This window comes from Mustelus asterias, chromosome 20, assembly GCF_964213995.1.
Source record: "Mustelus asterias chromosome 20, sMusAst1.hap1.1, whole genome shotgun sequence".
NCBI lineage: Eukaryota > Metazoa > Chordata > Chondrichthyes > Carcharhiniformes > Triakidae > Mustelus > Mustelus asterias.
Window position 1 is genome coordinate 2,465,424 of NC_135820.1, and position 12,248 is coordinate 2,477,671.

At 46.4% G+C, this 12,248-nt stretch overlaps 1 protein-coding gene across 9 annotated transcripts in view; it reads right to left on the minus strand.

Moving 5' to 3' along the window:
* The window catches only part of LOC144508357 (uncharacterized), a 33,579-nt gene that overhangs the window by 8,795 nt on the left and 12,536 nt on the right, over window positions 1-12,248 (minus strand). For 7 of the 9 annotated variants that reach the window (XM_078236202.1, XM_078236207.1, XM_078236200.1 and 4 more), the window contains 4 exons: window positions 12,100-12,204; window positions 11,262-11,387; window positions 8,834-8,935; window positions 7,638-7,709 (listed from right to left, as the gene is read on the minus strand). In XM_078236202.1, the coding sequence (XP_078092328.1) occupies window positions 7,638-7,709; window positions 8,834-8,935; window positions 11,262-11,387; window positions 12,100-12,204 (405 nt within the window). The remainder of the gene's footprint in view (window positions 1-7,637; window positions 7,710-8,833; window positions 8,936-11,261; window positions 11,388-12,099; window positions 12,205-12,248) is intronic. The other 2 variants (XM_078236208.1, XM_078236204.1) reach the window with 1 other exon arrangement.

Below are 12,248 nucleotides of genomic sequence, written 5' to 3' on the forward strand. Positions count from 1 at the left end.
GACTTGGTAAAAGAGTATTATGACCCTAAGCCACTTCTGATCCTGCGAAGGTAGCGGTTTTACACAGCATTCCAAGAGACAGGGAAGGCAGTCACTACTTTCCTGATGAGGTTAAGGCAATTAGTAGAGGCTTGCAAATTCAGATTGACATTAAATGAGATGCTCGGAGACGGATTGGTGCGCAGAATCAATAATATGACCATACAAAAATGCCTGATAGCAGAGGCCAAGCTGGATTACAAACAAGCATTACAGCTGTCTTTGTCCTTGGAAAAAGTGGTGAGTGTAGCACATCAGTTACAGGGTATTCCGATGGAGGTAGACGCCCACATCAGTGCAACTGAGTTAAGGGACCTCCACTGTGGGGCAGGCAACTATATAGCCACCCTCAGGAAGAATTCGGATACAAGGAAACCCAGGTCTGCCCGCACATCCACTCCTAAACAAGGCCGAATTAGGACTAGACAGACAGTAGCCCCTGCAGAATCCCAACTGGCAAGATAGTACAAATGTTGTCAGTATCCGGCATCAGAGAAGAAAAACAAAGTTCCAAAACCGACATTTTGGAAAACGACACGTAGGCCAGGATACAGGAGAATGCAAACTCTGGAAGCTCCACCTACCTCCGACAAGGAACAACTACTTTGTGTCACAATGACCAAATTGGAACCTAGTAAATTATCTGTAAGACTGAACAGACATCCAATAATAACAGAGGTCAACACAGGCACAGCCGTATCCGTGGTCAGGGAAACAGTGTTCAATAAAACTCACACTGGACTCCAACTCCTATCCCTAACTGAGACTTTGGCAAGAATAAGGACTTATACAGGGGAACCACTGAGAGTGTTGGGCACAACCCATGTTCCTGGCGCTTATGGAAAGCAACTGGTTAGGCTACCATTGGTGGTAATGGAAGTTTCAGGACCGACCCTTTGGGATGGAATTGGCTGAAGGAGATTCAACTAGACTGGGTAACCAATTTTCAGTTGGAAAATGGTCGCCTGAGCGAAGTCCTGCTCAAATACCCAGAGGTCTTTCGAAAAGGCTAGGAACAATTAAGGGAGCAAAAATGACATTACTTGTCGATCTGAAATTTTGCAAGGCCCAGCCAGTACCTTTCACATCAAGGGAAAAGGTGGACATGGAAATCAAAAGATTGTAACATGAAGGCATAATAAAACCGGTCCAGTTTGCAGAATGGGCAGCACTGTAGTGCCTATCCTAAAGCTGGACGGCTCAGTTCGCCTTTGTGGAGATTTCAAGCAGACAATAAACCGCTACTCTCAAGCTGGCAGGAGGACTCTTATTCTCTAAACTAGACATGAGTCACGCATACCTACAGCTGAAGCTGGATGAAGATTCGCAAAAATTTTCCACAATCAACACACTGAAGGGCCTTTATCAGTATAGAAGATTACTCTTTAGGGTATCATCAGCCTGTGCGATATTTCAGAGAATGATGGAGAACATACTACAAGGGTTACCACAGGTCGCTATTTATCTGGACGATGTCCTCATCACTGGGAAAACGAGGGCAGAACACCTGCAGAACCTGGAGGAAGTCCTTAGAAGGTTTCCAGCAGCGGGTGTGCGCTTAAAGAGGGAGAAATGTGTTTTCTTAGTACCGCAAGTAACCTATGCGGGTTACAAGGTCAAAGTCAGGCCTGCATCCTCTGGAGGATCGGGTGCGGACAATCAAAGATGCCCCAGCCCCCACCACAATCCAGGAGTTATGGTCGTTTTTAGTGACATATTATGGGAAATTTATACAAAACAGGACCTCCATCTTAGATCCCCTACATCAGTTACTAAAAAAAAAAGGGGCAAGCCTGGGAATGGTCTTTCCACCAAGGCCAAGCCTTTAAGAAAGTAAAACAACAGCTCTCCTCATCAAATGTTATAGTGCATTATGACCCCAGGAAAGAGTTGGTGCTCACTTGCAACACATCTCCATATGATGTGGACACAGTTCTGGCAGACAAATGGCAAAATGGAGAGGAACACCCTATAGCCTATGCCTCCAGGACCCTAGCAATAACAGAAGTACGCTCAGGTTGAAAAAGAAGCGCTGGCCTAATTTTTACGGAAAATAAATTCCACTAATACCTATACTAAGGGGCGGCACGGTAGCACAGTGGTTAGCACTGCTGCTTCACAGCTCCAGGGACCTGGGTTCGAATCCCGGCTCGGGTCACTGTCTGTGTGGAGTTTGCACATTCTCCCTGTGTCTGCGTGGGTTTCCTCCAGGTGCTCCGGTTTCCTCCCACAGTCCAAAGATGTGTGGGCTAGGTTGATTGGCCATTCTAAATTGCCCCTTAGTGTCCCGGGATGCATAGGTTAGAGGGATTAGTGGGTATGGGGATAGGGCCTGGGTGGGATTGTGGTTGGTGCAGACTTGATGGGCCAAATGGCCTCTTTCTGCACTGTAGGATTCTATGATCTATATGGGTGGAAATTCACGATCCTCACTCACAAACCTTTGCTGGGTCTGCTAAAAGAGGACAAAGCGGTGCCACCAATAGCATCAGCCCAAACCAGCGCTGGGCATTACTGGCAGCATATCTGTATCAGCTAGAGATCTAGCCGGGAACTCGAGTGGCAAATGCCAATGCTCTAAGCAGGCTACCATTGCCAGACACCCCATTGTTGGTACCCAGAGTAGAAGAAAGAGTGATGACACTGAACTTTCTGGATACCCTTCCGGTGGCCACACACAACATACGCCTGTGGACACAAAAGGACCCGGTACTAGTGCAAGTTAAACACCTGGTACTAACAGGGGAAATGGAAAGACCTGTCCAACCACAATTCCATCCATATTGGAGCAGAAGAGAGCACATCACCATCAAAGACGGGATACTGCTCAGGGGATCATGGGTCATAGTCCCAAGTCAGGGCCATCGGGCCGAATTACATCATAGGCACCCAGGAGTGTCCAAGATGAAGATGCTGGCCAGGAGCCAAGTCTGGTGGCCAGGTTTGAATATGGATATAGTGACATTGGTGGGTCGGTGCCAGGAATGCCAACAAGGGCAGACGGTGACACTGGCAGCCCTGCTGCACCCGTGGGAATGGCCAGGTAGGCCATGGACCTGACTGCACGTCGATTTTGCAGGCCTATTTATGGGTTCCATGTTCTTGGTAATAGTAGATGCTCACTGAAAATGGTTGGATGTCTACAAGGTGAATTCGGCAAACAACGACAACCGTCGAGAAGCTGTGTGCCTCGATCTTGACACACGGAATTCCAGAGGTGCTAGTCTCGGACAACGGATCAGCTTTCTACCAGCCAAGAATGAACCAGATTTATGAAATCGAACGGGATTCAACACATCTGGATTGCACCGTATCATCCAGCGCAAATGGGCTTGCGGAGAGAGCTGTCCAAACTTTAAAAGCTGGATTAAAGAAACAGCGAGTGGCGTCAATAGACCCCAAACTCTCCCGCTGGTTTGATTACCAGAGAACCCTACACAGGAATAACACCAACCAACCTACTCATGGGCAGATGAGCCTGCTATTCTCAAACCTGGGGCGGAAAAGTACCAAGGGGCCCATTGCAGGGGGCATGACAACAGCCACCGAGGGGGGCATTTTGACATGGGCAAAGAAGTCTGGCTGAGGAACTTCACAAATGGTCCCACAGAGATAGCGGGAACGGTAGAGTCAAGGACCGTTATCCTACTGGATATGCATGGTAGAGACCGTCTTAAGAAAGCACCTAGACCAGGTGCGGGCCTAGAATTCGTCGCCTATCCCAGAGACGATTCTGCCCAGCGGGCCAAGGACCGAGGAGAGTCTTTCCTGACAGACCAGCTCCGCCTCTCCGGCACCCCTGGAGAGAACCTCTGAGTCTTGAGATGGACACAGTGGACCCCTACCGCTGGAGGAAGTGGGCAAACCAGCCCTCCAGCATTCATGGAACAGTGGGGCTAGCAAATACACCCCTCCCTCGTCGGATGCTGAATTTGAGGATCCAGACCTGGGGCGGAAACGGAGAAAGAAACGAAGCGCCCGGACCAAGGGCATTTCGTGGACTTTGGGGGCGGGGGGTGGGGATGAAATGACTTCAATAAGGCCATTGAGGTTGGCCTATTGGAATATGAACTCCCTGATTAAGGAGTCAATTGATGGGCCAGTCAGGGAGCATTTTCCTTGTATTTAATCGGGCATGTCAATTCCTCTGCACTCCCAAAGGTAGACTGCTGACTGATAGCACTCTGTACTGCTGTTGGAATTGTAAATTAAGAGATTTTGGTGAAGGGACTTTTGCCTCCGAAGACTTATTACAAACATTAATTTTCAGTTTCTTCCAATCTTTGTATTAACAAGTTGCCTTCTCGTGCCAGATTCACAATTAGTTATGAGTCAAAAACGGAAAATGCTGTAAAATCTCAGCAGATCCGGCAGCATTTGTCGAGAGAGAAACAGAGCTCGTGTTGAGTCTGGATGACACTCGTCAAAGCTAGAGAGAACTGGAAATAGGATGAGAATTATACTGTTATGGGGGTGGGGAATGGTGGAGCAGTATGGGCTGGATAGAGGGCAAGCGATAGGTAGTAGCTGGGGAGAGATTGACAAAGATATTGTGGACAAAAAGACAAAGGGGAGAATTTTCCTGTCCCGGCCGCCATGGGAATCGTAGCAGGCAGGGGGCAGACCATACAAAGGTCTATTGACCTCAGGTGGGATTTTCCGGTTTTATGGTGAGCGCGGCCAGGAAATCTTGCCCAAGGGGAATGTAAATGGTGATGATAGTGGCACAGACCAGAATGTGTTAATAGCAGAAACAGGGAGGCCAGGTTGTCCTTTGACACATTGAATAGGAAACAGATGGCCTGAATGGAATGGGGAGGGGAGAGATGGTGGTGTGGGAAAAAAAAAGATGGAAAGCAGGATTAAAAGGAGATGGAAAAATGAATCAATGAAAGTAAACTGATAATAAATTTAAAATGGGGTGAAGTTACAGGAGAGAATTCACAGTCTGATGTTGTTGAACTCAGTGTTAAGCCCAGAGGGCCATCATGAGCTCAATCGGAAGATGAGGTGCTGTTCCTTCAGTTTGCTTTGGGTTTCACTAGAACACTGCAACAGGCCAAGGACAAGCAGGTGAACATGACCAGGATGGTGTGTTGAAATGGCAAGCGATAGGTAGGTCTGGGTCTTGCTTGTGGAGGGACCAAAGATGTTCTTCAAAGTGGTACCCAGTCTGTGATTAGTCTCTCCAGTACTGCAAGTACACCACATTGGGAGCAGCAATTGCAATAGACCAGATTGAAGGAGGTGCACATGAAGCACTGCACCTGAAAAAAGTGTTTAGGTCCTTAGATGGTGAGCAGGGAGGAAGTAAAAGGGGCAGGTGTTGCACCTTCCGCGATTGCATGGGAAGATGATGAGGTGTAGGGGGATGGAGGAGTGGACTAGGGTATCCCAGAGGGAATGGTCTCTGCAGAACACTGACAGAGGGAGAGAGAGGAAAATACAGTGTAGCCCCGTTGTAACGCGATGGTTGGGGTCCATAAAATGTTAATGCGAATGTTATCGGGGGTCGCGCTAAATCACTAAACCAGAAAGAGCAAAAAAGGTCCAATGATTCATTGCGTCATATCCGATTTCGCACTAAATCGGGGCTCCACTGTATGTTTGATGGTGGCTTTATGCTGTAGTTGGAGGAAATGGCGAAGGATGATTCTTTGAATGCGGAGGTGATTGAGTGAAAAGTGGACAATGGGGACCCTTTCCTGGTTTTGAGAGGGAGGGGAAGAGGTGAGAGCAGAAGCGTGGAAGATAGGTCAGACACAGTTGAGAGCCCTGTCAACCACAGTGTGTGGGAAACTATGATTAAGGAAGAAACACACCCTGGACATGCTCTCTTCCACCTTCTTCCATCAGGAAAAGATACAAAAGTCTGAGGTCACGTATACCAATTGACTCAAGAACAGCTTCTCCCTTGCTGCCACCAGACTTGTGAATGGACCTACCTCGTATTAAGTTGATCTTTCTCTACACCCTATCTGTGACTGTAACACTACATTCTGCACCCTCTCCTTTCCTTCTCTATGTCTGGTATGCTTTGTCTGTATAGCGTGCAAGAAACAATACTTTCCACTGTGTACTAATACATGTGACAATAATAAATCAAACCAAAAGTGACATCATCGGAACCGATGCGATGGAGACGAAGAGACAGAGAGTGGGATGGAGTCCTTATAGATGTGGGGTGTGAAGAGCTGGAGTCCAGGGAGCTGTGGGAGTCAGCGGGCTTGTAATGCGTACTAGTGGACAGTCTATCACCAGAAATGGAGACAGAGGTCAAGAAAGTGAAGTGCCAGATATGGATTGTATGAAGGTGAGGGGAGTGGAAATTGGAAGTTATTTGGGTGACTTGTTAGCATTGGTTCTCAAATCAACAGGGCTTGACTCAGGTGCCTGGAATTCCAGTTCGTATAAAGACAGGAGAATTTTGCTCAGGGAGTAAGTAGCATGGAAGCTAGCTCAATGGAGTACTAGTAGACAGAGTACGCAGCAGGGGAACCTGGCACAGCCAGGGAATAAGTTCTATTTTTTTGTACAGAATTAGGAATGGTCTGAGAGGGAATGACACACAATGAGATCAGAGATCTGAAGTCGAGAGCCATTTACTGAGGTAAGACTGAATTTTAAAACTTTTTTTCTGAATTTGGGCAGTACTTTAAACTAGGGCCAAGGAGTTCTTGGTACCAATTAAATTTAAGCAACTTAATAGAACTACAAATTATAATTGAATGATATTCCTAAAAACTTGAAACCCTAATTAGATGATGAAAATACAATAAAAATGGCAGGGCGAGTGTGGGTGGAGTGGACACCAGTATGATCCACAATGATCATATTTGCATCAGGCATCTTCAACTTAAGAAACTTTGGTTCAGAGTTGATGAGTTGAAATCCGAGATTTGGAACATTGCGTCAGGGAGGGAGAAAGTTGCCTGGACACTTTATTCTGGAAGGTAGTCATACCCCTTGGGCTAGGTATTGTAGATTTAGCCCATGGTTAGGGAAAGGAGGGTTGTGGCTATGAACAAGATGGTTTTGGGAATCCAAAAGGTAGCACTAGAGGTGTCTTAGTTTTGTACTTGTCCAACAGGTTCACTATTGCAGCCTGTGGGAATGAGAACAGGGATAGGCCATAGCACTGTTATAGTGGGGCCATTCAAGCAGAGGAAGTAAAAGAGGAATACAGTATTAGTAGGGGACAGTAGCTAGGAGGATAAATACATTGCCAGTTCTAAAGGCTACCATTTGCAAGTCCACAGATACTGAAGCAGTCTGTGTCCATATGTAGCAAGACCTATTCAGGACAATATCCAGGCTTGGGCTAATAAGTGGCAAGTAACATTCATGCCCCACAGATATCAGACAATGACAATTTTCAACAAGAATCTAACCATCTCCCCTTGATGTTCAATGACAATACCATAAATGAATCCCCAGCATCCTCATCCTGGGGATTACAATTGACCAGAAACTCTTAGTATCAACACTACAGATAATTGACACTTTATCAAACAATGTACCAACGCACAGGAGCTTCCTGCAGTAAGATCCAGATACACATGGCACAGCCTCTTCCCACATCTTTTGTTCTCACTTACATTTATCCAAATGTTCTGCTTTGCTATCCAAGCTGAATTCAGAATCGGTCGACTCTTCCCCCCAACTCGAATCTGTCAGGCACATGCCAATTAGAAAGCTGTTAGTTGGAAAATGTGGAATTTGTTGGCAGTTGTAGAGAACAAGGCAATTATTCTATTCCTCCAGCAAAGTATATTGGGAATTCTATCCTGTGCACTTTATCACGACTCTCTATTGTGGGCAAACACTTCCTCTAATGTGTTTTCATGATTTCCGTTATCTATACTTCAGATATCTGACAGTAGACATTGGGGGAGATGATGACTTAGTGGTACAGTCACTGGACTAGTAATCTGGAGGCCTAAGCTAATGCTCTGGGAACAATGGTTCCAATTCCACCATGGCAGCTGGTAACAGTTCAATTCAATTAATAGATCTGGAATATAAAGCTAATCTCAGTGATGGTGACCATAATAACTGTTGTTGTTGTAAAAATCTGGCACACTAATGTCTTTTAGGGAAAATAAATTTTCCATCCTTACCTGGTCTGGCTTTTTGTGATACCAGACCCAGAGCATTGTGGTTCACTCTTAACTGTCCTCTGAATTGACCTTGCAAGCCACTCTGTTAGAGTGAAAGTAGGGATTGTCAACAAATTCCTTGTCGGCAAAGCTCACATCTTGTGAATGAATAAAGAATAAAAATATCAATTTGAGAGCCTATTGGAGTTTCCTTCTCTCTGGAGGGTAACTGACTGACTGTACAGTTCTGTGTTGTCCCCCAATACAGGGTGTGGGAAATTTACCCCAACAGCAACTGACACTCTGGGAAGAGGCACATTGTGGACTAGGATAGTCACAACTATGACCTGTCATTCTCTCTTATTCTGAACTCAAGATGGGAACCAAAACTGCAACAGCTGGAGAAGAATCACAGCAAGAGCTTTCAGTCATTAGTCAGATCGAGATGCGAGGTGACCAGTCACTGTCTCACTCTGGCACAGTGAGGGAGAGCCATCACTGGCTCACACTGGAATTACAGAAAGGCAGGTGGCTTCAGCCAATGGGACCCTGTGCCCGGAGGTCTAAAGCATAGGTATAAGAGACTAAATCTGACAATGACAAAACCAACCGGAGTATCCTGCACCAGGATTCCAGCCCCAATCCAAACACCAAGGCGAGAACGCTACATAGCAACCCGACTTGTTCTCACTTACCTTCATCCAATTGATTCTCCTTCACTACTCTCACCCCCATATCACTCAGCTCATGTGGCTTTATGTGCAGTCTTGAGGGAATCGTCCAAAGATCCTCTGTAACTGGAAGAGCACACATCAATCAGAAACCCGATGGCTGGGCATTATGCAAACTCATTAACAAGAGAGGTGAGGGAGGAACAAACAGGGCAGCATTTCGATCTTTCCAGTATAAAGGAAATTCTATCCTGTGCATTTTATCAGCACTGTATTCTGGGGAAACACTTGCTCTAGTATTTTTCCTAATCTCTCTCTTCAGTCAGTGTTTTCTATAATTCATATATCTGACACTGGATATGAATCAGCTTGAAAGCCCACTGGAGTTATCGAAGTTGTCCTTCCCTCCCAGAGGGGTAACTAACAGTCCTGTGCTTCATTGGGACATGATGAGGTAGACCCTGCACCAGGTCATGCTGGGACAGGGATGCCACTGCTGGGTCATGGCAGGACAATGGAGGTCCAGTGCCATGTCATGGCAGGACGAGCAGACCCACCTCTGCACTATGGTGGAACAGTGATACCTGAACCATGTGAGATGGTCCATGCAACCTGACAGAGGAGCTCCTCAGCACATTGAGCCCTTGTGTTGAGTCGCCGCTCTGCAATTTCCCTCTGTAGTTATTGTTTTTAGGTATTGGACACTGGACATTAAATCAGTTTGAGAGTCCACAGGAGTTTTCAGAGTCCGGACTGTGGTGTCCCCTAGCTTCCACCTTCACATGCCACATTAAACCTGCCCTGACTATTTTGTGGAACATTTACTCCGACAGTAATCCACATGTTGGCAAAGCATATAATATGGAAGAAGATGGTCAGTATGTGGACATTTGTTGATCCTGTTTCTGAATCTGTGGTGTTGGAGCACCCGAAACCAGGATGGGAACCGCTGATGCCATTCCAATGAAACTGCAACTACAGTTGACAGTTCGAGAGTATACACAGAAAGAGCTGTGGTGGATTATCATTTGGTCGTACTGGCAGAGCAAGTCCCGCCACTAGCTCAGACCAGACCAATGAGGGAGGTCCATGAAACCTGACAGAGGTACTCCTCAGCTCATTGAGCCCTTGCATCGAGAGAGTTCTCCTCAGGTCCAAACATGACAGCTTGGTCATAGATATGTAATACTATATTAAAAAAAAGTCAGAAACCACAGGTTTTTCCTACAGGTGGGACCCAGCGGATAGTCCTATCCCAGAGTTCCACAGCAGCTCCTCTTGCCCTCACGTTCATTCATATTTTCCTTGTAGCCTTCTGAGCTGTCATCCAAACTGATCAACACTTGCCACCAGCACAACTCAAGGAATCTGTCAGAAACTAATCTGCTAATGGAAGCACAGATCAATTAAAACCCATGGCTGGAATTGTCTGGCCATTCACACTAGCGGGATTCTCCAGTCCCGCTGGCAGCACACCCCTGCCCGCAGGTTTCTCGCCGGTGTGGGGTAACATCAAAGGGAATTCCCATTAACAGTGGCAGGACCAGAGAATCCCGCCACTAATAAACAATGCACCACCTCCCGCAAGCGGAAAACACGCAGCTGGGAGACTGGAGAATCTCGCCCCATATGTTTGGGTAACGTGGAAGCACTTGACAGTTGTAGAGGGGGAAGGCAGGTAGTCTATATTAGGAATTCCATCCTGAGAATTTTATCAGCACATTCTGGTCTGAGGAAAGACTTGCTCTCTTGTATTTTTCTTGATTTCCCTCCTAAGTCACTGTTATCTATGTTTCAGATATCTGACAGTGGACATCAATCAGCCTGAGGGCTCACAGGAGTTTCCAGAGCCTTCCTTCTCTCCTGGACTGGATGTATGGTTCTGTGTCACCCCCAACATTAACTCCAACTGTTACATTAAACAGATCTCTTGTGTTTGGAAACAAAAACCCCAACAATAAGCCATACCCTGGCAAGAGGTACATTGTGGACGAGAGTAGTCATTATTTTGACCAGTCCTGTTGGTCCTTTTCCTGATTCCCGCTCGCTCTTTACCACATCAGAACAACTGAAACTAGGAAGGGATTTTTGCCCTCCCAAAGAATCTGTAACAACTACTGTTGACTGCTCGATATGTGACACATTAAAGGTGGGGTGACCAGTCACTGGGTCACACCAGGACTGGGAGGCAGGGATTAGGGCTTACCATGTCAGGAAACCTGACAAAAGTGCCATATCAAGACAGGAGACCCATGGAACTGCAAAAGCTTTCTAACCCAGTGTGCCCCTGCACCTTGGTATTGTCAAAAGACCACTGTAAGCCTATGTTTATTTCAGACCGCACCAAACAGCATCCTAACCCACAGGGGCTGCCTGCATTGAGGTCCCAGCCCTATTCCAGAGTCCATACTCATAGGGACCTGAGGACAACCCTCTTTACACTCTCACTTACAATGATCCAGATTGTTGGTGTCCCTCTCCGAGCTCATATCCGCTTCATTCGATGATTGTGACTGGTTTGACAATAACTCAAAACTACTGTCTGTCTCCAGAATATCTATCAGAAACTCCTCCTCAGCTGTTGGAAGATGCACACACATTAATCAGAAACAATGGTTGGGTTTGGAAGATGTGCAGCACATTCTACCCCTCCAACAGTATATTGGAAATTCTATCCTGTCAATTTTATCAGCACTCTGTTCTGGGTAAACACTTGCATCGTGTATTCCCGATTTCCCTCATAAGTCACCGTCATCTATATTTCAGATATCAAACAGTTTGAGAGCAGATGGGGGTTTCAAGAGTCCTCTTTCCTTCCAGGAGTTTGTGCACAGTTCTATGTTGTCCATAACATTAACCTCCAACTGTTACGTTAAAGCTGCCTCCACTATTGTGTGTTGAAATATTTACCACAAATGTAACCCACACTTTAAGAGGCACCTTGTGAATCAGGAGAGTCTTTCTCTTCACCTGTCCTGTTGATCCTTTTCTTGATTCTCACTCCCTCTTTACCCCTTCAGAGCTGCTGAAACCAGGGTGAGAACCGCTCAGCTCTTTGCAAAGAAAGTGCAACAAGCGCATTGGCAGCTTCAGAGGAGATGCAGCAAGAGCTGGGGAAGTTATCCCAAGACCAATGCCTACACCAGGGCCAACCATTAATATCCAACAATGGATTTAAAAACAAGCACTGCGTCCAAAAGGAATTTCCTGCATCGGAGCCCCATTCAACCCTGACACCTAGGCCCAGTCCAATTCCCTAGGGCTGAAATCTGGGTTCCTTGTTCTCTTACTATGAAGATTTGACTGTGCCTTCCTCTCAGTCCCGCAACTCAACTCCTGCAGCAGCTGGGAAATACGACCTTTTTGAAGGAGAGGAATCTGGCCAATCTGTAAAACTGGAAGAAACACAGATCAATCAAAACGTTAATGGCTGCAGGAT